General features: G+C 38.3%; 2 protein-coding genes across 2 annotated transcripts; one reads left to right on the forward strand and one right to left on the reverse strand.

Annotated features, from left to right (window-relative positions):
- Positions 1–474: 474 nt before the first annotated feature.
- On the reverse strand, positions 475–9,795 carry ube2g1 (ubiquitin conjugating enzyme E2 G1). The gene is made up of 6 exons (XM_005800792.3): positions 9,580–9,795; positions 6,017–6,119; positions 5,802–5,899; positions 4,053–4,231; positions 3,784–3,907; positions 475–1,765 (listed from the first exon to the last, which is right to left on the reverse strand). Exons 1-5 carry the CDS (start codon positions 9,623–9,625, stop codon positions 3,821–3,823), a joined length of 513 nt encoding a protein of 170 aa, XP_005800849.1. The 5' UTR covers positions 9,626–9,795; the 3' UTR covers positions 475–1,765; positions 3,784–3,820.
- A 3,251-nt stretch (positions 9,796–13,046) lies between these two features.
- LOC102234613 (protein spinster homolog 3-like) lies at positions 13,047–25,827 on the forward strand. Its single transcript, XM_005800832.3, has 13 exons — positions 13,047–13,163; positions 14,997–15,241; positions 17,463–17,528; positions 17,908–18,044; positions 18,982–19,133; positions 20,992–21,058; positions 21,143–21,285; positions 21,501–21,656; positions 21,740–21,929; positions 23,958–24,023; positions 24,118–24,216; positions 24,316–24,481; positions 25,425–25,827. The coding sequence occupies exons 2-13, from the start codon at positions 15,016–15,018 to the stop codon at positions 25,490–25,492; spliced, it is 1,536 nt and encodes a 511-aa protein (XP_005800889.2). The 5' UTR covers positions 13,047–13,163; positions 14,997–15,015; the 3' UTR covers positions 25,493–25,827.
- Positions 25,828–26,575: the final 748 nt, after the last annotated feature.

The raw sequence follows: 26,575 nt of genomic DNA on the forward strand, positions 1-26,575 counted from the left end.
TAAATGTCAATTTCTAATCAATAATCTCAGACCTCAGATTGGACATTTAAAAGTTGGGTTTAAGTAATCCAGCATAGTGACAAAAGAACACCTAAACCTGCTTTTTAAGACTCATTTTTCTTCCTGAGTAAAATCCAACAAATAAAACAAATGTAGTTAAAATCAAATTTTGGTAAAAGAAAAAATAAATAAATGTGGACCAGATAGACCACTAGATATTTGTGCCCCAGACATGCAATAACTTAAGGAAATATCATAAATGTTATGACCTTGAGAGCAGGTTAGGTTCAGAAGCCAATTTTCATTCAGTTTAGACGCAACAGATCTTAAACTGCAATCTGTCTTGAGAGGTAGACTTTAAAAAATATATTTTGTTTTAAACAGTAAAATTCTCATTACCAGTCCAAAAAGGATATTTTGCTCCATCTGAACCACTGGAGACGTAAATCAGAAATAAAGCCAAACTACCGGGACTTATTGAAAAAAAAAGGTCATGTTTTAGAAGAACTCACTACAGGTGACAGATTCCATAAGAAGAAAAATATACATCAGTATTTTGTTTTGTACATTGAGCAAAACTGTGCTAGATCAGAGGGTAGAATTATCAGAAATGTGTGAATAAGGGCAAAGGGCGCCGAAACAAAATTGGCAGGCGCACTTTGTTCGTCAACACTCAAGACATTTTCAAACCAAAAAAAAAACAAAAAAAAAACCACCCAAAAAGCATGCATAACAGCTCCTACAATGAACACAGAAAAAGGAACAAATCGCTGCTAAAATAATAATAAAAAAATAAAAATATTGAGGAATAGGATTTCGAATTGCATCAGCAGATAAAAATTAACTTGTACAATTTATACCAGGAGGCTTATTGCTACAGAAAATTGTCACAAACACCCTAATTATAGAATCCCAATATAGGCAGGATATGACAACTTCTTTAATGTTATTTCAACACTTTGAACCCTTGTGGAGGTAAAGGGGGGAGGTGGCCAAGCATTTTATTAGGAGGCACTTTTGAAAAAGAAAAACAAAAAAAAAAAGCACAGCATGCACAACAAAATAACACTGTGATGTTTCTTTGCGCCAAATTAAAATATGGTAAGACTTCAGAGGCAAAAAAAAAAGAAAAAAGAAAGACAGCATAATCCAGGTTTACATGTGATGAGGTGAGATCTGGGATGGCTGTAAAATCCATTCCATTTTATTCAGGCGGTAATCCTCAGGCGTGTTCCTCGTGTGTCACTCAAAAACAGCCTCTTCACAGACGACGTTCCTCCAACAATGATTTGTTCTGTTTAAGACCTCCTGCGGAAAGCAGCCTAATGACGTCTAACGCATGCTGGAGTTGAGAGAAGAAAAAGACAAAAATAAATCTGTCCGAACCAGCACTAAATATTTGGTCTAAAAGGTCTTGATGGATGAAAACGGAGCGTATATATTATCCGGTTGAGTCTGTTCTATGTACATGTCTTTACAATATCATCCTGAATGTTGAAGCAGTTCAGAAACTTGAAAAATGTTTGAACATCTTCTGGGTGCATGTTTTCTTTTATTTATTTAGTTTTTATTTTATTTTATAATTTTTTTGTATGTTGGCACTTGCTTGGCTTTTTTTTTTTCTGTCAGCTTCGGTAGTCACTTTAATGTTATATTGCACCCTACAGTTGTCAGTCTGTTCCAGCCAAAAATGAAGGAGGACAAGCCTGGCGACAGGGTGGAAGAGTGCAGGAAACAGTGCCATCTTGAATTTCAAATTGGAGACCTGCGGAAAGGGGGAGGAGGGAAAGATTAGTTGGTTGCACCATTAAATCTAGACAATCATTTTTAGTGTGCATCCCACTTCAAAATGCTTTCAATGGCATTAACGTCTTTGGAAATGTTGCATATTTTGTGTGACAAATTACAGAAAAACCCCCAAAAAACTTCACATATTTTAATACATGTCCCATTATTTTTTAACAAATTTAGGGGCAGCATCTTTCCAAGGGTCCTTCATCGACGAGAGATTAGAAGTGAGTGGCTGTGAAGTTGGACGGTCCAACCTTCGAACCTTCGGCTTTACTCCCGCCCTTACATCAGGTTATGTTCTGTCACCCAGCAGCCCTAACAGCTTTAAAACACCGGCGAGTAAAAATGAAGCTCAAAATATTACCCCCCCTTCTCCCTCAATTATTATTATTAGTTATGCGAGCCGTTTTAAATTCCTGTATTTTCTGGACTATAAGTCGCACTGGAGTCAAAAAATGATGAGGAAAAAACATTTACCGAGTCGTGTTTAAACCATTCAGTGAGAGACGGACCTTGTTGAAGTACCAGACAAACTATGAAAAGTTCTACTTATTAAATTTAACTACGGTAGTTAAAATAATTTAAATTAACTGATCTCTTTACAAAATTGTATTAAAAACAATGTCCATGCAAACGACGAAAGCCATAACAAGACAACCATTTTAAGCTTTTCATTTTTGTACTGATCCATTTTGAAACATACTTAAAACTGGACTTCAGTCTGGGTATGCCTCCTGCTTTGCATGCAATCATTAAGAAAAAAAAAAATCTCCTGTTGGGCCTGCAATGAATCTTGGGATAGGTGGGCTGAGAAGGACATATTTGTGGGCTGAATTCAGAGGAGCCTTTGTGACGTAATCAGCCTTAAAGTGCATCCCCTGGATTTAGACACACCCTTCACTTTCCTTATGACAGACTTCCCAAATGAATAGAGTCCAATTGATTTTTGGATTCAGTATTTATGGATGACCTAATAAGTCCCCCCTTTTTTGTCTATTTTCTTTCTATTTTACCCCATTCTCAATTTTCATTATCTGGTCAATCTGTTCCTATTTCAATAAGCTAACACCCATAACTGGAGGGAATATGAATACATTTACTTTAGTTAAACTTGCTATTTCCACCTAAAGTAAAAATGAATTTTAGTTTATTTTTAATTTGACAAATGAGAATGAAGAATTTTGCTGTCTCTGGTGATCTTTAACAAAGCAACCGCTGTACTCAGAGGAGCATTTTACCAGCTTAAAACTTAGCCAAGGCCTTCCTGTAGAAATCATGTTTCCTTCTTAATTTGTCTATCCTGGTGAACAGAACATTTCTTAATTAGCCCCAAAAATATGAAGAATAATTTAACTGATCCTATGGCGAAGAAAAATAAATGCTAAAGGTTGCCTGTTTTGCCTGTCTCTATAAGAGATAAACTGGAGACATATGTACGGTGTAACCTGCCTTTCATCCACTGACTGCTAGGATAGGCTCCAGCAGTAACAGCACTAAGCTGCAACAGAAAGTAAATGAAGAAAACAAATATGGAAAATATTGATTGCTGCTCTCTTACTCAGCAGAGACAGTAACATCTTTAAAAACAAACAAAAACAGTGTCAAAGCAGTAAAATGAACAGCATCTTACAACACAAAATGAACAGAAAGGATAGGGTTAGCAATTCATAATTCACATGGAATAACAGAATGTAGTAATATGTTCGACCAAAAAACAACTGGCAACATAGGAAAGTCAGATCCAACTGATGCTTTTCGGCTGCTGAGAACATCCGACTCAGCAACTCACTAAAATAAACAGCAAAGCTACTTTTAGGCTCTATGGGGGATTTATTGCGGCACTCATAACATCAAGTCATATCTATCTAATATTAAACCAGCTGCATTCACTTCATCAGACACATACCGCAATAGAGCAATTTATAATCTGATAATGGTGGCTGAAGTTGGTAAAGTCCAAGATCGTAAAGGGTGAAAGGTAAATCTTCTTACCCTGAAAACAGAAAAGAAGCTAGATCCTTGATAAATATCACTCAAACGCTGTCTCTTGGCTTTTTCGTACACAACGAGCGACTTTCCTTTTGAATGCTCCGTGTCTGTCTTCCCTCCACTCTTTCTGCAGGAGAAAAAACAAACAAACAAAAACAGACAATTTAGAAGCTTCTTCACATTTATGATCAACAAATTCCAAAAAAAAAAAAAGGAAAAAAATCTAATGTTTCATTTTGAAGAAAAACCCATTCTTAAGTAGCCAAACTTACTGCAGCGTCCACGTTGGCTGGCGAGTCACCATTTGGGTCTGCCAGCATAGAGATAACGCTAATCATGATGGTTTCTACAGTGTGGATGGGCAGCCAGCGCTCCTCTGGTTTCTCGTAGCCGTACTTGTCCTCGCCCGGTTCGTGCAAAATAGAAATGCATACGTCTCCGTTCTTGTCAACTAAAGTAAGAAAGAGAAAAACCTAATTAGCTTCCATTTCCCTCTTCGTCTGGCATGCCACCACTTCCAACTTAAGCAGTGACGTCACAGAGTTTTTAAACCAGGTTATTCAGCCTCCTGTGAACACGCTTGGGGAACATTTCAGCCGTGAAGCTCCAGTGTAAAGAATTTTACTGTGCAGAGTAGAATAGAGAAATACCTTTGACACTCCAGTTTCTTTATTTTAGTTCAAATTGTGTAAAAAAAAAAAAAAAAAAGAGTTAATGAGCAACTCAAACATTATTTCCTTGAAGACAGCCGGTTCAAACTGTTTTCTCATTGCTCCCACTTTTCATGTTAACACATAAAATGAATCCGGCTGAAGCTTTTTGTGGCGTCTGGTGAGTAAGTTTCACAATGGCTGCCTATCAGATAGACTACAGTGTGTCTGCCAACAGGAAACAACTAATCGGTCTGCAGTAGAGACTCAATGGCCACCATGACGCTTTTCCTCAGCATGTGTGGTCCATTTGCTTCCTTCTTATTGTGAGTACTGCTGCCAAACTGACTGAAACGCTTTCTTTTGCCTCGCCTTAACTGGGATTTACATGTGAACAAATTCATATTCAAGTTTTTATCCCCAGTTACTGGGATCCATTTTCCTGCACGCTTTAGGGGAGTTCCTGTCCCAACGGGAAAAAAAACACAACAACTGAATATTTAACCTAAAGAGTATTGTAAATATCTGGATCAGATATAAAGTCAGAAAACTGATTGGAAACATATACATAAATTTGTTTATGAATTTATTTAGCTTGCATAAATGTATTGGGACGCACTGATGCACCAATTACAGTGAGCACAATAAAATTCGAGATGCACCAGGAAATTAGCCGATAACAAAAATACATTTATTATTATTATTATTCGCCTCAAGTGACATCCAACCAATCAGAATCTTGTCTTTGATTATTGAACCTCTGGGAAAAAAATACTCAGTTGAACATTCCTTGGACTATACAGATTATACACTATTTTTGTATAATCTTGTCCTTACTGTACAGTATATTATCCTTAATTTCGTTTTTTATATATTTCCCAATACTTTTTCATGGGGCCAAAGGAAGAGCACACCTGTGCGATAATGATCAAACACTGCCATTTTAAGCTATGCTAACAGCGCTAATCGCTAAAATACAACACTCGTGAGAGTTTAAAGTCAGTTTTCTTGTTTTTCCTTGCTCTAAAAATAGTCACTTCACATTTTAGAGGGACTGCTTTCTCATACAGCTAGATATAAAATCCTCTCTGCTCCTAATATTAAAAAATACATATATTTTATCTTATTTTGTAGGTCTTAAAGAGAAATCTGAATGAGCTCAAATCAACCGAGGCATGTCTGCAAAGAATTTATTAAACTTTAATATTATTAAAGACATAGATGCAAGAAACAAATGAGAAAAAACGAATTTGCATGTTGTATAATGATTTGCATATCAACAAAATATTAATGACCGAAGCACCAAGACATTTATTTCTAAGACACTTCAACTCTACTAATATTTGTTTGATATAGTACAACTTCACCCACCGTTTGGATGCCAAATATCTGTGATAAATTTCATTTTAGGTGGCCTGAGGGGGTAGTCCTTGGGAAAAGTCAGATGAGCTTTAAACACACCACCCTCACTGTGGACACAAGGTAAACAGGATCAATATATCAGGATAAATACTCAGCCAGCTTTAAAACAGATCAATAGACAGCTACAAAGGGTTATTCACGTGAAAACGAACGCTGTGACTTACTAGAGTGTGTCTGGAGGCCCGATGATGAGGACCTCCCACCTGTACAGGTCATTGTCCTCGATTAGGCCTGCTGAGAATCCCTCCACTGGGTTTTTGTTCAGCTCTAGGTAACAAACAGGGATCAAATGTCAATGTTCAGATGACAGAAAGCCCCAGAATGATTTCTGATCACTGCAGAGGCGAGCCAGCGTCTGTGGGCCACGCTTGCTTGGGGGATTGCATAAGGCTGCACATGGTGGTGAAAACATGCAAAACACACTTAAAGTTACAGGATCACCCCGCAAGTCTGTCCTGCCTTACAACTCCTCCACCTAAATATCAGAAATATTGCTACAGAAGGATCACAATGTTGCACATGAAAAGCTTTGCCATTTCTACATTTAAAAATATATACTCTTTAAAAAAAAACTGATCCGTGTGCAACTTTTATAAAAGCGTCATCAAATCGAGTATCTAAATTTGAAGAGGTTGTTACTTTTGTGAAGTGTCCACTTTTGACACACTTCATTGAAACGTTGTACACCAGAAAATAATGACAGGCAGGGGGGGAGAAAAGAAGCTATTTTTAATACAAAGGTAAATGAGGTAATGAAATTTAGCTACAGCTGGACATCGCTAAATGGCCGTTTGAATGCAATATTTGATAGGATGTTATTTTTCAGCAACAATGAATGCCAAAAATATATTTGGCCTACTTGGTGGACTTTTTCTGCCCTTAATGCCCACAGTGGCTGGATGTTTTTAGTGGCTAACATGCTAAAGCTCATGCAGAGTGGTGGGGACAGAAAAAAAAAATGTCGGTTTATCATGATCAATATTGCAATATTTAGCAACAGTATCACAATTACACGTTTTTCTGATATTCTGAACCCCCGAACTTACCAAACAGTAGGCAAAAGCATTAAAAAAACATAAAGATGTGACACTTTTCAGCACTTACAGATGAGCTCAGGCAGAAGATCACTATCTAATGAAAGGAGTGCTTTTCTAGGACGGCAGAACGAGTTTCACTGAGCCGCAGCTGCGCTGCTCACAACTTAAAACATAAGCTTGTTGGTAATTTCTATTGGCTGGCAGGCGTCATGCCACATGACAACAGTTACATTGGTTTCTGCAATACTCGTCAACAGCCACACGCTGTTGGTGACATATTCGTATGAAACAGACATGTTTACTAAAACAAGCATGTCATACCCCCGCCGCTCCATTTTCCAAAGGATCCAGTTGAAACATGAGTAAAAGTTAACCATTTCTGACAGTAAATCTTTTCCAAATAGAAAGGAGCACATTTTGTGCTCTGAGTAACTTCAACCAGTTCTAAGCAACAACTAGTAAAAAAAACAAAGAAGAAAAAAAAAGAAACATTAACCTCAGAGCCTGAGCCTAAACTAAAATGAAGTGGGTTGAACTTGGCTGCTTTTGGAAGGGTGCTATTATTAGAGGAGCTAAATTTAATTCACAGCAGACTCTGCTAAAATAAAGCGTTTGTAACTCTGAAGTTAGCTTGCATTCAGTATTTCAGTAAAGGGCAATTTCATTGTTTTTAAATTAATCTAGATTGCATTTGCCATGTTTTAGTTCAAATTCTGTACTAAATTATAAAGCGATTACATGATTAGAACAATGTTTGTGATTTGGAGAAAAGTGCGTTAGTAGAGGGGGGAAAAAATACAATTTAAAGCTTTTTGGGAGATTGGGATTACCTAAAAAAACATTATTTAGACTGTTGAACTCTGAAACAAATGACTGCATATTAAAGATAGAACCAGAATTTCCTAGATATTTTTGGTTTATTTATCCACTTTAAGAATTATTCAGAATCCCGGTGGAGCAGATAAAATGCTACATGTGTGAAAGAAACCTAGATTGGATTAACTATGGCACATTTCTTTCAACAGAATAGATGAGTAGCTAGTGTCTTCAAGCAACTATATGTCAAACATAACTGATCTGATATGTGCAAAGCAAAAACAGCTGTTCAGATGAACATTGCTAAAAATAGCCGTCTGAATGGGTTTGGCACTCAAAGTAAATTTTTCAAAGCATCCGAAACTTAATAGTAATTTAACTGGCTTGAAAATAAAAAATAATAATTTGCATCTTTGTTTTAGAATTAATTTATGAGGTTCAGCTTCAAAAACAAATCAAAAGGCCTTTTTTTGTTTTCTGTGTTATTTAATATGCATTCAGCCACTTAAAATGGTAGGCCATTTATATTGCAAAGAAAGCAGAAGAAATTGTGCTTATTATTTATGTAATAAATACTCAACCCTGGTTCATAAATGTTCATTTTGCATTGAGATTGCAAAATCTAAATCAACATACAATTTTTTTTTTTAAAGATTTCTTTTGTTTGTTTTTTGGCAAGAGTGGCCTTTATTAAACAATTTACGCATTTGATAGTATAGAGATTGAAGTGAAAAAAAAAAAAAAGATATGCAGCAAATGGCCTGACAATTTAACTCAGGGCAACTGCATCAACAATTACAGCCCTTGCACATGTCTGCTCTACCAACTGAGCCACCCGGCCCCCACTGTTCTGATTCTTAATCTAAATACACCATCTTGCTTTCATCTAAAATTTTGTCTCATCCTCTTTCAACTGTTCGCAAATGGGTTTCGTTTTGTACAGAGAAAACTGATCATAACCCATCCAAAAACAACAACATTTGGTGGTGCAATAGATAGCTATATTAAAGATACAAATAAATATACTCAATTACACACTTAAAGAATTTGGCAAAAGGTTTAAACCAGACAAATAATGCAATAAAATATTGAAGAGCAGTCTACTTTTACTTAATGATTTGTTTTAGGCTCAACTCTTCTGAATGAGCCTTTCAGAATCAAAGTACGTAATCATGTTTTAAAAAATACTTGCAATAATACCTCTTTAAAAGCCGAATAATGTCCCTTTCCTGAGCTTCCAAATCGAATATAAACTTCAGCCTCGTAAATTTAGCTTCTGTGATATTAGCATCAGCTTGTTAGCTTGGCGTCTTGCAGCTAACAACGGCTACGGCAGCTAACGTTAGCCTAGCCTAACGATACTAGTGAGGTGGCTAAATATGGCAACAATTCAAAGTGGTTAGGAAAGAAAATAGGTCCAACAAATATTAATGTTCTTCGTGCTGTAACATAGTACTCCGCAGCATGTTAAGAAGATAACCGGAAAACGTCATGACTGGAAAAGCTAATCGCCACTTGATATTTCGGTTAAAATTCATGTAAACACATCGGCACGTTAGCTTTTAGCTCCCCTGACAGCTGGAAGTCGTCGGGACTGGGTGACAGCCGCGTTCAAGCTGCGAACAGTTCGCAACGCCGAAAATCAAATTCAAACGTCTCTCCATACACACTGACGTTTATTTATTTATTTATTTTTCACCTGAATATATAGACAAACTCCCCTTTAATCCCCACGCAGTTTTTATGTCATTGTATATTAACGTTTACGTAAAAAGGTTGAAGAAAAACAATTTGCGCCAGCACAACATCACAGCTACGTGCCACAGTACCGCTGTTAGCCAGGTACCCAGCACTTCCCAACAAGGTTTAATTACCTGCGAGCTGTCTCCTGAGTAACAGCGCTGACTGAGGCTCTGTCATAGTTTAGCGGTTATGATGCAGCTCTGTTCAAGAGGAGCAGTTCGAGGTAACAGCGTTGTTTTAACGTTAACTAAACAGAACCCGTCTCTCTTATTTTCCGATTAGCATTCTCCTCGTTCTTCTTCGCCGCCTTCTGTTGCCACCTTCGATGTTTCTTCTTCGTTGGTATCCTTAGAGCAGCCCTGTCTGTGAGTGATTCTCTGCTGCCACCTTCTGAACCGCTTTCACTCTCCGGCCTCGAAGTTTTTAATCAGTAAGTATTAGGCAACAAAGACAAAGAATGCCACTGAAAATATTACATGCACATGCATTTATTAACATTGACGCAGTGCGTAGTAAGGGGATGAGCAGACTCACTCTATGAATGTCTTCAAACAGTATTAAGAGGTAAGTGGGATCTCCTGTGTTGTAGTTTGCTGGGGCAGTACGATGATTAAAATATGGTATCAGGATGAAGAAGCTCCTTCTCAAAGCAAAAGCCACAATTGTTCAGAATCTAAATGAATCTTTGTTGTATTTAAAGCTAAGATGTACTACGTAGTAACATTGCCTTTGTCTTTAACTTTTCTACATTTTGCCATATCACAGCCACAAACCCCACCGCATTGCTTTGGGACTTTATGCCCAACAGCAAACAGTGCATATTTCGCAGGTGGGAAGTAAATAATGTATATTTTAAAATCATTTTAACAAAAGGAAAACCTGAAAACTGTCAATATTTTATAGAAACACATTTGGCTCCAATTATAGATTTAATTCCTACGGAAAAATTGATATTCCCCCATTCTTTTTTTAAATTTATTTATTTTTTGCATTTTAGCTCAAGATTGGATGCACAGTATCTGAATATTTAGGATTGTTTGATATGGACCCCCAGATAAATTTAGCTCTGAACACAACCTTTATTTTTTCTTGCCTGTACTGTTTTTTTTTCTAGGATTACAATGTATTTAGTTCAATTCATTTCTTCATCAACTTCAATCAGCTTCTTTGTCCCTGAAAAAATACAATACCCATAGCATGATGCTGCCACCACAATGTTTTTTGTTTTTTTGTCTTCTTTTAGAGAGATTGTGTGATTAGAGTGCAGTGAGGTGGTTTTCTGCCCCACAAAGTGTTTTTCATATAGACAAAATGGAAAAAATGCTTGTCTCATTTGAACACAGCAAACTTCTTTGACCTGTTGACTGTCTCCTTTGCACTGTCTGTAGCTTCTATCAGCATGGAGTCTTACTACTTTCTTTTTGCCACTCTTCTATTTTTTTTTAATCTATGTAAGTGATTTTGCTATCATTTAAAATTTGGTTTAATTCTCTTTCAGATGTTAGCTGATAAGTTTTGTTTTGTATTGGATCACCTAAAATCCAACAGTGGTGAGATTAAGAATAAAACATTACGATAGGGGTTTATAATGTCCCTAAACATACATTAAAGAAGTACATAAATACAAACAGCTTATCTCTAAGTATGGATTCAGCCTCCCTGCCGAGGAAACACGTTTTGGTTCCTTGTGTCCTCACATTAATCACATTGACACAGTGGTAAACTGAGAACTTTGAATTTTGGCTGATGCGTTTCCACAACAAGTTTTTGAAGTAACAATTAGAAGTAGAAACCAGGTAAAGTTTAGCTGCCGCAGTCGTCAAGCTGATAGCCCAGCTCTAAATGTTTGCGCTATAGCCCAGACACACAGACTTTACAGTAATATAGCAACTGGTTGTCCTTTATGTCATTAGACCGTGGGAGGATCGTGGGGTTGCTTGACTGTGCCATTGCATCTAAAAATCAGCGACGTAACATCAAGTTGTGACACACATGGGGAAATTGTGAAAGACAACTTCTTCATCTCTTCATGTTCTATGTTTAACTTTGAACATATCATGAGGACAGTAAATCAGTAAATCAGTTTAGCGGTTATGATGCAGCTCTGATCATTCTAAATGGTTCGTGAACGTTGTAGCTGTTTTTGATCGCAAGATAATAAATCTTGTAGTTCCGAAATGAGGAGGTTCTGGAATCAGAGTGGTTTATTTAATTTACATTAAACTCTTTGTAAATAGGTCAAAACCTGAAAAAAATAGTTCAAACTGGTGTTACGCTGTTATGGTTGGTTGAATAAGTTGCTATCCTCAGTCTATTTTTTTTATTTTTTAGTTGGTTTACTACGTGTCACTTATATTTTTGTGGTAAATCGAGATACGATGATCAGATTAGTATCTCTGAAAAACTACAGTTTAGCAGCATAACCTCTGAAACCACCAAAAAAAAGCTTCTGCACTCAATTCCTCCCATCTGCACAAGGTCATACTCATTATAAACACTGGGTGGCGTTAGGGAACACAAACAGGCGACCTCTTGATTGACCTCACAACAGGAGTAATAAGAGAAGAAGCAATCATGATATTGATTATTGAGAGTTTGCCAAAAATACATTTGATAAACTGATCAAGTGGCGTGCTCTGTATTTAAATTTTTTTTTTTTTACACCAGGTTCTCAACTGCTGTGCTCTGAAACCAAAGGTGAAAAAAAATGATGTCACACTGACAGAAACTCTCCTGGGGAGGAAGTCGGCCTGTTCTGACAGACGGTGACTGCAGTTGCAGCTGTGGTGTTTGGAGGTGTTCAGACTTGTGATTCTGCTGTTTTCTAACGGATTGTGTTAATAACGTAACCAGTGAAACTAGAAAAACACTCAAGCATGTGACCATGAGTCACATTTTGGGGACTCATGGTAACTTTTCGACGAGGGTCAGACAGAAGAATTTGCATACATTTGAGGGCTTGACACCGAAGTGTAATCGGGTTAACAGTTAACCAGTGGATGCAGAGAAGTGACAAGAATTCAGTAGGAAAACAAAAAACACATTCTTAGAGCAGTGATCGCAGGTCAAGAAGTTGGATAAGAAGCCTTCCAAAATGGAAATAGAGCAGCTTTGCTTGAGGGATTTCCCCTCTTCTTGATTTACATTTCTCGTGTTATTAAATCAGCCCTACAGTAATGCGCAGCTATTTTCCTGACAATGAAGGCTAAAAAGGTAGAGCTGACGCACTTCTCTTCTGACGCTACAGGAACATGTAGAAGGATGCAACATTGTTGGAGGCGTACCGCTGATTAAAGTCTGAACACGCTCATTTAGTTCCTGAAATTTTCGCACTTTCAATCTGCTGAGGGCCTCCCGTCTGTCGTTTACGTACTCGACCTCTAAAAGGTTCTACTCAGTGAACCTGACAGTGTTTTTACAAATGTAAAAAAAAACAAAACAAAAAGAAAGCTGGATAGAAATACCAAACATCACATTTAGCAACGTTGTGTCAACCCAAATGTGGAGGCATATGACCAGCCCTGAGTGGGCAGGGCCCTCTGCACTAACTTAATATATCTTGAGTCAAGCTAGAAGTGAGATAACCATTAGCTTCCTCAATACTCAGAGAGACACAGAGGAGTGTGCGCCGTTCTCTGGCATCCAGTCTTCAAGTATGAATTGAGAAGAAAGAGTTTGAAAACAATTTCTCTCAGAGGGAACCGTTAACAACTAGGTGAGCTTGTTTTCTACTTCTTTGAACAGTTTTAGTGGCTTAAAGTTTTCACCTACAGCTTCATCAGTTATTGTAGCTTTGATTAAAAGAAGCAAGGGCTTTGGGCGTAGAGGCTAAAAATTGAACCCACTCTGCTGAGGGTGTTGTTTGGAGAAGATTCGCTGTACAATAGGCTTAGTGTTATCACTGCGTGGACTCTGCAACCTGGGCAAAAAGACAGAGGGCTTTTCTGTGAGTGCAATCTTTAAAAAAATAAAATGAAATAATGTTTTTCTTTTTTAAAAAATCTGTATTTCTTTTTTTAGTGAACGTACCTTAAGGGATGAAGCGTTCCCATTGCCATGTTTAACTGTTTGTGTAATTTGGGCTGCGAAACAGTTTACCAAACGGCTTCCTTCTGCTTTCTCCTGTTTTGTTTTGACACACCTATACTTGTACACTTGTGAAATTGCTTTATTTTTGCTTTTTTGTGTCACTGTAAATGCTCCTATCTTAACACATTCTCCGCTGACAAGATTATGACTGGGAAGTGAGATTTCACAAGCAGATCACAAGAGCAACAATCCTTGTCATACATTGCTTAAATATGTGTTTTTTGTTGCTTTTTTTTGTTGTTGTTATTTTGTTCTTATGGGTTTTTAGCTCGTCGACTGATTTAGCAAAAACCTATCTATGAGATACATCTTGATCTTTATTGTATGCAGAAGGAGATAAGTGACTGAGGTAAGAACGAATGACAGCCATGAACTCGTCGCTAACCCCTCCGAACTGATGGAATGATTGGGATATGGATTTTTACTCTCTACTCAATCATTCTTTCACGTAATTAGCAATTAACGGCACGGCACGTATGTCCCGCAAAGTTTAAAAGCCTACAGATGCATGCAGACGAGTTTGTTGCCTAGTTTAATGCTTGAAAAGAATTTATCATAGCAAAGTCATTTGCGACCGAAGAATGTGAGAAAAATCTTTGAGGGCCTGTTTTTAAGGAGAAAGATCTGGTGAAGACGTAATCAATGGGGGCACAATTATTGATCGTCCGTTCACAGTGCCTTGCACAACCCTGCTTTTCGAGGGTGACGGGAAGTAAAAAAACTAACAAACAAAAAAAGACCCGTTTTGGTGTTGAATTAATCATGTTCACCTCAACAAGGTTTCCAGAATGTCCTATAGAATCACTGATCCTCCACCATACTTAGTGTCTGGAATAAGACGTTTTCCCACATTTTAATAATTTGTTGCTTCATGTCTGACCCGGTGTTTGTTTCAATCGTATTGTCAACTAACCACAAAGTCAGTTCCACTGAAAGTGCTAGAAGCATTTAGCAAATTTTACACATTTGCTCCCAAACAGCCAACAGGTATGTAATCTTTTTTTTTCTTTTTCACGTCTCAAACAGTGAGTTTAGGACATTTTTACTGTCCTTCTTGCTGTGTGTGGTGGCAACATAAACTTGGATCTTCCTCCAGCCTGATGGCCAGAAGATGAGAGAAACGGCCCTCTCTGTCATGTCACGTTTATACCCCAGAAAAACAAAAAGTAATGGATTAACGTAGGCTCTCATTGACTATAAAAAATAAAATACATAAATAATAATAATATAATGCTTCTGTCATATATGCTTTACAATTATTTCTAGTGATACCAGTGATTGCGCCACTAAAACGTGGTCCATGTTTGTGTTTAATCCTTATATAGATTCTCAGTATAGCTCACAATGTCGTCTGCAAACAGCATACTTCTGCCTGATCTCTTTCCTCAAAAATATAACCTGTATTATTTATTTACTTGGCCTCACATTTAGTTTTTGTGCGCTTGGTTGTCTTTTCTAGGTAACAGGCGGGCTACACTATGGATCAGAAGGGATCTGTGAGCTCCCATCAGGACACACCGGTTCCTCGATGCAGCCTGGGCTCCAGTTCAGGACTGCGTTACGGCGCTCTGGTGAACAGCGTTTCATCACTCGCAACACTCCCTTCAGACAAACCGCCTATTTCAAAGAGACGTGCCTATGTGGCCATAGCTGTGCTCTGCTATGTCAACCTGCTCAACTACATGGAGCGCTACACGATAGCAGGTGGGGGGATCTCTGTAGTGGTCGACTCTGGGTCATTTGCCAATTCCTGCCTGCTTCTTCCCATTTTTTCTCCCACTTAAAATCAAGCCTTTTTATACACACGCACTCAAAGCATAAAACATGTGCAGTTTCACTGCATGTCCCTATGCCAGTTCTTGCCCCAATGTCTTAATCACACGTTTAGGACAAAAACTATGCGCTTGAGGAGGGAGCGGTAGAGAACGGCTGGCCGAAATTAGCGTTCATAAATCGGATCACCCTTGGGCCAAAGGCCGCTTACTCCACGGAGCGCCAATATCTAACGTCCAACTTGAAACTAACTTTACTGCGATATCAACGCATGCACGATCTGATCTCCAAATTATGCCCTGCCTCTTCCGTGACAACTCACATACAGGAAAAATACAAGTCTCATCTTCATTCATTCATTCATTCATTCATTCATTCATTCATTCATTCATTCATTCATTCATTCAGGCTAAATCAAAAATCAAATCAAATTTTATTTCAATAGCACATTTCAGCAGCAAGGCATTTCAAAGTGCTTTATAACATCAAACACAATGCAACATAGAATCAACAATCAAAACACGACATTAAGTCAAGTTCCATCAATAAATTTGTAATTGATTACATTTCTAATACAATTCTAAACAGGTGGGGTTTTAGTCGAGATTTAAAGGAAGTCAATGTTTCAGCTGTTTTACAGTTTTCTGGAAGTTTGTTCCAAATTTGTGGTGCATAGATGCTGAAAGCTGCTTCTCCTCGTTTGGTTCTGGTTCTGGGGATGCAGAGCAGACCAGAACCGGAAGACCTGAGAGGTCTGGAAGGTTCATACAACAACAGCAGATCTTTAATGTATTGTGGTGCTAAGCCGTTCAGTAATTTGTAAACTAACAACGGTATTTTAAAGTCTATTCTTTGAGCTACAGGGAGCCAGTGTAGAGACTTTAGAACTGGTGTTATGTGCTCTATCTTCCTGGTTTTAGTCAGAAGTCGAGCAGCAGCATTCTGGATCAGCTGCAGCTGTTTGATTGATTTGTTGGACAGACCTGTGAAGACGCTGTTGCAATAATCAATACGACTGAAGATAAATGCATGGATGAGTTTCTCTAGATCTGGCTGAGACATTAGTCCCTAGTCTTAGTTCACACACACATACATTTTCACACATACATTTTTGACCTATCATTCAGAATAGTATGTCTGTATGCTTTGTGTGTGTAGGGGTGTGTGTGTGATATTTTAGTAGTGTATATCTGCAGTTTTAGTCTTGTGTGTGCATGCGAGAGAAAAATTGTATGCGTGTGTCACATTTTAATAGTATATATGTGCAATTTTAATATTTTGTGTGTGTGTATGAGTCTTTAGTAGTGTGTGAGAGACAAAACATAGTTTTTGCCCTAAACGCCCCTCATACATTTTCCGTTTTGTACCGATAAGCACACCATGTTGCTCCCACAAGTATGTCATTTCCAACTTAATTGTTCAGGTTTTACTCGTGAACTTAACTTATTAGAACGTTCTTCTTTGTGTGCTAATTTGTAACTTCGTGTGTGGAAGGGTTCTGGACGAAGCTGCATACATTGCCGATGATTTTTTTTTAGAAGAATAGATAAAACATTTTATTTAAGTTTTTCAATTTTAAAATTCTGATAACATTGTAAATTGTAATAAAGTAAAGGCATTTAACAGGAAACATGGCATATATGATGCAAAAGTCCACTAGGAAGGTACTATATATCAAATCAAACCCAAATAATAAAAAAAGGGGGTTAAAGAGCGAAATGACCTTCAATATATTTTTTTCCCATTAAGTAATTCAGTATTTTCATTATTTTAGGGACAGAAATAACAATAAAATGCTCAAATCCAGTTTGCGTCTTTTAAATTTTAGTGAATGACATAATGTGAGGATGACATATTTCATTTTATCCATATTGACTGTGGTTCTCATCCCCATACATAAAAGCTGACTTTCAATAAATATGACAAATTATGACTTCTGATGTAACTGGAGTTTCTGTATCTGTCTTCCCACGGGTAGACAGTACTGAGATGAGTCTCGAAAACCACAGGACGTTATCTAAAATCATCAGTTTGTAAAGCCGGTGTGAAAGAACAGAAATGGCGAAAAGACAAAATGATTTAATAACTAAACAAGGTTCACAGCCTCTGATTTGGTGAGACTTCCAGTGACTGTGTCTTTGTTGTGATGCAGGTGTGCTTTCTGAGATCAAGGACTTCTTCAATATCAGTGACAGTACGGCTGGACTGCTGCAAACAGGTGAGAGGAGGCGTCGCTTTAGAAATGAGCCACACTTGAGGCTCTCATTTTACTCTGTATTCAAAATGTGCTGAAAAGACCTAAAAAGTGCAGCTAGCCTTATCGGACGGAAGACAAAACTAACCTATGGCACACACACTTATACACACGTAGGTTTGTGCTTTTAAGCATAAAGAAGAGACTGGACTTTGCGTTTCCAGTCGTCAGAATGCAAATGAGCATAAGAGAGAAGGTCCTAAACAGGAAACAGAAATAGTCCCAAACACTAACACACGTGCCTGCAGAACTCCTTTTTGAAATTAGCCGAGATCAACGCTTTGTTTTTCCCACTGAGATCTCTTCACTCGCTCTCTAAATCGACTTGTCCATGCATTTACAGTTTTCATCTGCAGTTTCTTACTCCTGGCCCCTCTCTTTGGTTACCTCGGCGATCGCTACAATCGCAAATACATCATGCTGTGCGGCTTGAGCGTGTGGCTTCTGACTGCAGCTGGCAGCTCCTTTGTCACCAAATCGGTAAGTGTGAAGCCGACAATCCTGCGTGCATATGAAAGAAGAAACAAGGAGAGGTCAGAGAGTGTCACTTCCTGCTGCTCCTCCACCCGGCACTCGGCTTCAGAGTGCGTTAAAAAAACTGGCAGTCGCTTCTATTTCTAGCGCAGAAGTCTAGTTTTTTGGTGAGACGGTGCCGGCAGGTGGGAGTGGGAGTCACAGTGGGAGGACTAAGCTAAATGTCAACAAGCAAAATTCAAATGTTTGAAATTTCTTGAAAATCATTTACAGCGTTGCTGAGAGAAGAAGATTGTTCTTAAATATGGTGAATAATTCAGCTTCATTTAGAGGAAGAAAACAGGAACTAATGTTTGCAGAAGTTGCGGGTCGGACTTCAGTTGCAGCAACTTGTCTCTGATCTTCCTAACAAATTGATACATTAAATAATAGCACATCTTCAGGATCGTTATTTTTAGGTCGTCATCCAACATCAGCTGGAGTTAAATGAAAGTTCAGCTGTCCACCTCACAGTGTTGCTTATAGGACATTTTTAAACACAAAATAATTCCTTTCTCATTTTGTCTCTTTAAAACTTAAAATTTCCATGTATTTTATTGGAATTTTATTTGATGGACCAAAATAAAGTGTAAAACGTAATTATGGATAAAAGTAATGACAATAAAAAAGAGAGTGGTTGCTCTGGATTTTATTTGGAGGTATAGTTCAGGTTTACAAAAACTATGAAAATCATGTCTTTTTAAAAAAAAAAAGAAAGAAAATGAACTATTTTGTGTTGATCTAGCACATAAAATCCCACTAAAATGTACTGATGATATTTTGGTCATGTTTTTTTTACAGTGCTCTATAAAAGCTGCTGACCTCGCTGCAAGAGGAGGTCTGTGGGTTTTGGAAGCGAATAACGTTTGAAACGCTTCTGCGCTTTCGACTTGTTTTTGTTTAGCAATTCTGGCTTCTGGTTGTGCTGCGAGCGCTCGTCGGCGTCGGGGAGGCCAGCTACTCCACCGTTGCTCCCACCATCATCGGCGACCTCTTCTCAGGGGGTCAGCGGAGCGTCATGATCTGCATCTTCTACATCTTCATCCCTGTGGGAAGGTCAGAAGCTCCCTCTGTAACCTTGCTTCTTTCTGTTTGATTAGTCTAAATAATTGCGCCGCCCTCTCTTTAACGCAGAGCGCTGCAGCTGACAGGATGTGCTTTGCTAACATGTTTTTTTTATTTGCACGTGAGCAGCAACCGTCATGTGGGATTTATTCATTTGTGGGGTTTTTGTCTTTTTTACTTATTCCAGATGAGAAGAATGTTTTTTTTTTTTAATTGCAAAAAGGCTGCGCGCCAAAACTGAATCTCCTGTTCAATTATATACGGGCGGGTATCTTATCAAGAATTTCATTAGATTCCATATCTGAGGAATATATAAAAAGTGTGATAGATGGAAAGTGAGCAGAAATCAAACAAGAAAGTATAGAAAAGTGATGAAAGTACTAACACCAAACTAATCGGATCCAATGCTGCCCTTTTTGGGGAAAGGTTTATGTGGCAATTAATTTGTCCAACTGGAAGTCAGGAGCAAAGTTGTCTGAGACCAGCTGCTTAGAAACCCTCCCAATATGAAAGTTCTCTGTGTTAAGCTCAGTCTGCCTGTAATCTCACAAAATGCTGACAAACATTCTCATTTAAGAAACAAAAGTTCTGTCAGAATTTGAGCAGACATCCTTTCTCTGGCAACTTTGACCTCAGGTGCACACAGACGCCGACATTCTGGTTTCTCTCAAGAACTGTGTCACCAGAAGTAGACTCCGCACTAGCAGGCCGTGCAGCGGCTGCATGAAACAGCAGCAGTGAATGGAAGCAGCTAAAAGTCTCACTTTTCAAGTCATAATCACTTGTTTTGTTCACTGGACTATAGTAACATAGTAGTAAAAATAATATTCCAGGAACAGGATCTGCCACGGGTCTTAAACTCTGTAGAATCAAACATGTTCCTTGGTTGATTTCAAGCTAATGTTGCATATGAAACAGTTCTTTATATACTCGTTCATTCTTTTGGCTCTGAGAGTAAAAAAAACAACAAACTGGTTCCCCGCTGCGGTTAATTAATGTACGATTATGTATATATTTTCAGATATTTTGTACTGACGGAGAACACTAATTGTCTGTTTGCTGACTCTGCTGGAGGTTTTCATCGTCACCTTGACATAAACTTTGTTTCGTCCGCGTCTTACTACTGTAGATTGTCGATTCCAGCGAAGCCTGAGATAAAAGCAGTTTCATAACCTGAGGCCACATTTTTTTTTCGTTTTATTTTTATTTTTGACAGAGTGACTGTATTTGGAGGGTATTGATATGTTTGCCCTTCTTACTTTCAAGGAGCTTGTGAATGTTTCTTACATAAAGACTTTTTGGTGCTCACTCCATCCTTTAGAATGTGCATTTAAATACATCTTTTAGATTTATGTAATGCATAAATTCATGTAATGCAGACAGTTTTATTTAAATGATTAGATATGGAGCGCCGTTAGGGATTTTGGCACGACGAAGAATTATGAAACAGGGTTTATTCTGGTGTTGCCAACCGTTGAGAACTACCAACAAAATACCACATCAAATACCACGAAAAAGAAAAGCAGGCACACATCTATTCCACATAATCCTGTTTAAAAAATGTTTTATTTTGTGCCAAAAAAGCCGTCTGTTTTCTATTTAAAAGAACTGGCAACGGGACTGTGAGGTTCCAACACAATTTCGTTCATGTGCTAGTGCTTACCCGTTACACATCATTGTTTCTGAACAACAGTGGAGAGGCTGATTTTAAGTAACGTGTATTTCGCTCTTTAATAATTCTTTAGGTTCTCTTACGCAAGATGAAATTGATTTTTTCATGTATTTGTCTCGGTTTGTTTGTCTCTGCCCTTCCTGTTCCGGAGTTGATGGTATTTTTCTGTATTTTCAGCGGTCTCGGATACATCACAGGGGCAGGGAGCGCTTATCTCACGGGGGACTGGCGCTGGGCTCTCAAGGTACCACATTTATTACCGTACATAAACGCCATGATGCTGAACAGGTAAGTTTAAAAATAAAACTTTTTCTGTTTTTTTAATCAGTTCACGTCCATCTTGGGTCTCGTCGGATTCGTCCTGATGGTGTTCTGGTGCCCCAACCCTCCACGAGGGGCAGCAGAAACCCACGGAGACGGAGTGACGGGCCAGAGCTCTTACATGGAGGATGTAAAGTATCTTCTGAAAAAGTACGATTTGAACAAAAACGAAACAAAAAAAAAAAAAATTATTTGTTTTGCAACCTCACAAACGATGACATTACTGTCGTTTTCTGATGTTGCTGATAGCTGAAGCTATTTTTCTTTCTGCATAACTTATCTTAGGCTAGACGGTAATCCGGTGCTTTTCTTCAAAATTCACACATGCAGCCCTTTCATGTTATGTTTGCATGCTCTGATCTCAGTAAAAGCTACGTGTGGTCGACGCTCGGAGTGACGTCTCTGGCCTTCCTCACCGGAGCGTTGGCTTTCTGGTTGCCCACCTTCCTGGCCAGGGCTCACGTCACCCAGGGCCTCCGACCTTCATGCACTACTGGGGAGAGCTGCAACTCCACAGACAGGTGTTGTCACTTGCCTGGACCTGCATTCGTCTCAAAATCCCAGAAGGTCGCTAATGCTTTTTGTTCATTTTTCACCCCAAAAGCTACATATTCGGCGCCGTGACGGTGGCCACAGGCATTCTGGGAGGAGCTCTGGGCACCACCATATCCAGGCAACTCAGGGACAGGTTTTCACACGCCGACCCCCTCATCTGTGCGGTGGGCATGCTCGGATCAGTGCCCTGCCTCTTCATCACCATTTTTGTTGCATCCTCGAGCATTCCAGTCACTTATGTAAGAGGCAAACACTTCTACATTTAGTTAATACGCAAAGTCCTGTTGAATAACAATGAAAGATGTTTTGAATCATTTTAAACCCATAAGGAAATTCCATAGTAAGTCATTTTTTAAAAAAGTATAGCACGAGCTTAATGCTACAACGATCATGAAGAACATTGTAAAATAGTTTAATGTAGCTACATAGTCACCACTTTGTAAAATGCTTACAAGACAGAGGACAGTGAGGTCAGAGAGCAATGAAGAATCAAAGGTGTTTTTTTAAAACTCTTTCTTCAAACACATCTTAAGATATCTAGCTATACAATATAGATATAGACAAGGCTTAACATCCAAATGAATCCTGGTGAGGCTATAATTGAAACATGGGTGGGGGGAGAATTCAACGTGAAAAATAAACTCAGACAAACAAGTTCTTCAAACTTTGTTTTGTTTTTCCCCCCTTCTGGTAAACAGAAACACAGTTAACTGCTGCCCTGTCATTGGACAACATTTATGGAAGACCAATAGTGACACAGTCAAATAAACAAATCACTTGTTGTTCATCTACAGCAGTGGTTCTCAAACTTTTTTCAGTGATGTACCCCCTTAAGAATATATTTTTAGTCAAGTACCCCCTGACACGGGCAAAACATTTTTGGAATTAAAAAGAGGTACAGTGCTGTAAAATCACTGTCTGATTTATTAAAGCCAAACAACTTATATCAGTGAACCTGACAAATACATCCATATTACAAACATTGCATGGTTAAACAAAAAGAAAAACAGAAGACGGTGACCACCAGGAAGGTATAAAACCAGTCAAACCGTTTTATTTTAAAGGATATTGAAACTAAATACTGAATATAAATGTCAGTGCATGAACACACATTTATATTTTATCGAACTTTTTACAAAATAATTTTTCCCAAGACTTATTATGAGGAGCCTACTGATTTTTTAAAGATATTTTGAAAAGCTTCACGTACCCCCTGCAGTACCTCCACGTACCCCCAGGGGTACACGTACCCCCATTTGAGAACCACTGATCTACAGTATGTCAACTAATGATATGGTTCACTTGACATAAACTCATTTTAAGTATTTATTTCTGAGAAGTATTTCTAAATAAATAATTAGAAAATCTACATCAGTGTATTCTAAATGTCTCGGTTATTAAACACAGTGAAATGCAGCATAAATTAAAGTGACTCTAATTACCCCAGGCTTTGATTAATTTGACATTTATGTTTACGGCCACTGTTAGTTCCACAGTAACCAACCAAAGCGTTCAGCAGCAGCTCAACCGTACGAGATTGATATTAGAAACGTCCGTGAACAAAGAGAGCGCGAGGCGGGAACAGGTGAGAGCCAGACAGGTGTGCAGCCGCAGCTCGGTAAGGCCAGCTTTGACAATGAGGGTCAGAAAGATGAGAAGGAACTTCCACAGACAGATACAGGGTGAGTAACTATGGAGAGGAAGACAGGGAGTTACCTCCTGGCTGAGGCCGTCTATTTATATGTGTTGCTCGGCATAATTTCAATAAAAAGAAACAAAATAAAGTGAAAAAAATATTTCAGTAGATTATAGCCTATAAAACCTTAAGAAGACTGTCAAATTACCTGTGTGGTACTTTTTACTGATGCGTGTAAGTACATTTGTTTGTTATTGCTATTATTTATTTATGTATTTATTTCTGATTTTAAGTGAACTATGACATATTTAAGTAATCATTTACAGATTTTTAATCATTGTGTTTTGGCACGTTTGGCCTCAGATCTTACCATTGCTTTAAATCTACTTTCTTTTGTACGTTATTGTCAGCACATTGTTCATGTTGCAGCAGCATCATGTTTACAATTGCTTGTTATAGCATTAACATTTATTAAATTAAATAAATTAGACGAGACAAAACATAAACCACCAGGTGTATTTTCTTTGTTTAGTCCAAAAGTAAGAATTACTGTTGTTTTACATTTTTGTTTCCCGGTCTCATTACGTCCTTTATTACTTCCTCACTTTGTGACTTAAATCTTTGGTTTCAGGTGTTCATCTTCTTCGGTGAGTTGTTGCTCTCTCTGAACTGGGCGGTCCTGGCTGACATACTGCTGGTGAGTCCCAGCGGCGCTGATCTTCAGTAAAATGTGACACGTTCTGCTGCCTCTCGGCGCCAACAGGCTGTTGTGTTTGTATGATTTACTCCAGTATGTCGTCATACCAACCAGAAGGGCAACAGCCGAGGCTCTGCAGATCACCGTCGGCCATCTTCTCGGCGACGCTGGCAGTCCGTATCTGTTAGGAGTGGTGAGCTGAAATCCCCCCCACGGTTTTCAGTCCTTTGGGGGGTTTTTTGGGTTTTTTTTTTGCCTCCTCTCCATAATGCTCTTCTCACATTTTTTGCAGATCTCTGACGCCATACGCTCATTTAATCCTGATACCAGCGACTTCCACAGCCTGAAGTACAGCCTCCTTCTCTGCCCGTTTATTGGGATTCTGGGTGGAGTTTTTTTCCTCATCGCTACCATGTATATCAGTGAAGACAAGAAAGCCGTCCAGCGACTGGTTGAAGGTAATTTATTTTTGAGAATCTCAGCCAGGGGTCTGCAGCCTGCGGCTTCAGAGCCACAAGTTGCTGTTTGGATCTTCCACAACGCCTCTTTAAAACCTCCGCTGATAATAATCTAACGTTTTTAAACATACACATGAAAACACATGAAATCTTTTCTGTAATTAGGTTGGAAACTTTATCAACATCCCAAGAAGAAAAATGTATCCTTCTACTTGCATAGGTTTACAAGTTTGAATTGGGTTTAAAATCTAAAACTGTAGATAAATGTCTTATAATAAATATTGATAAAAATGAAAGCTTTCTTCTTTTTTTTTTTACTTAATTTAACATTTGCGGCTCTAAACTAGTTTTATTTAGTTGGACCGAGGGCATAAATGGCTCTTTGGACTGTTAAGGGTGCACAGACCCCTGATCTAGGCTTTCCTAAATAATGGTCCTCTATTCAATGCACACACTGGCTCTCTTACTTATTACCAATAAGCACAAGTTCTCCATAAATGGTGGCATACCAAAATAACTTGAAGGCAGAAGCAGAGAATGGCTCGAGCCGGTGACGAGGTTATTGCCCTTACGGTTTCAGTTTTCAGCGCTTCGTGTTGGTCTGTGACAACAAACCTCCCCCCCAAAAAAGTGGTGACTTATGAAATTGTGAGAAATGTGACCGAATGGATCTCAGTCTGTCACGAATGTCCTACTGCTACGTTTCTACACCGTCTGCTCAGAAATAGGTCAAAACGAGAAGGAGTCTTAAAATGAGTCAAGTCATTTCTGAAGAAAAAAAATAGGTTCAGGGGAACCGTCGCCCAAGACTGGTTGCAACATTGCAAGGAAGTGTTTTCGTGGAAAACTTGACTTCAAAAGTTTTATTACACTCTAACTACATGTGTGTAACCCAAAACTGAGAATTATAATTGTCTAAATTTTGTGTTTGTGTTATCTACAGGTGTTCCACCACAGCATGGCCCGACACCGGATTCCTCTGTGGAGCTGAGCAACAAGAGTAATGTGTAAAAAAAAAAAAAAAAAAAAAAATCAATGAAGAAATTAGTCCATTAACAAACTTTTAAACTTTGTTTTCTCTTTATAAGTATTTTACACTGTATGTTTATAAGTATGTTCATGTTGGCAGTAAAGGTTATTCGTGTGTGTGTGTGTGTGTGTGTGTGTGCGCAACTTTGTGCCTATACCTGCTGCTGCTCTCACATGTAATCGTCCCAAAATCACCTACCATTTAGAGACAAATGGATACTTGCCCAGGATACTTGAAAAATAAGTGTAATAATTTTTTATGTAAAAAATTTTTTTTGTGTGTTTTAAAAACATGAATAAAACTATTCTTTAAGCCATGAAGTGTTTGGTTGTTTTCTGCTGTTAAGTTTTTTTTTGTAATACATATTGAACACATAAATACTTCTTTTAGTAAATGTATTTTGGATATTTCTGTCATATCCACGGTGGAGGCCTGGACATTTTTTCTCAGTTTTTCAGTAGAAGGTCAATCTGGTAAGCTGGTAAATTGAATGTGAAATATTTTTGTCCACTAGATGGCGCTGCTGCATTTGAGTAGAAAACAATGCTTTCCATACTTCCTCGTGTTGACCCGCTGCGAAACCCAGTGGGTTTACTGAAACCTCTGCTGTGGATTTGGCAGAAAATCCAAATGTATATGTGCTGTAACAATTAATATGTTTATGTACAAGGCAGAGCTGTAGTGAGAAAACAAAAGTGTGCAACATAAGAAGGCCTAAATAATCGCAACAATAGTGAAGAGGGTCATCCACGGAGAAATCAAAACATTCAGAAATAATCCTCAGGAATTAGGAACCTCATCCGTTAGTCATAATGGAAGGTTTCAGAAGGAACAGAACCAATTCTTAAAATAGAGAGACCAGTGAAAACTTGTTGATATATTCAACTATATAAAGCAATGTTTGATTCAGTGATGTGTCATATTCCAGATGAGCTAAGCAACGAAAGCATCACTGGAGGTTTTAGAAATTGGGGAGGGGGAAGGAAGAGACTTTGTCATCCACATGGTGATGCAAGAGTGAATTCTCCTTCTTAGATCTTCAAATTTCTTTGAACTCTGTCATT

This window comes from Xiphophorus maculatus, chromosome 11 (genome assembly GCF_002775205.1).
Source record: "Xiphophorus maculatus strain JP 163 A chromosome 11, X_maculatus-5.0-male, whole genome shotgun sequence".
NCBI lineage: Eukaryota > Metazoa > Chordata > Actinopteri > Cyprinodontiformes > Poeciliidae > Xiphophorus > Xiphophorus maculatus.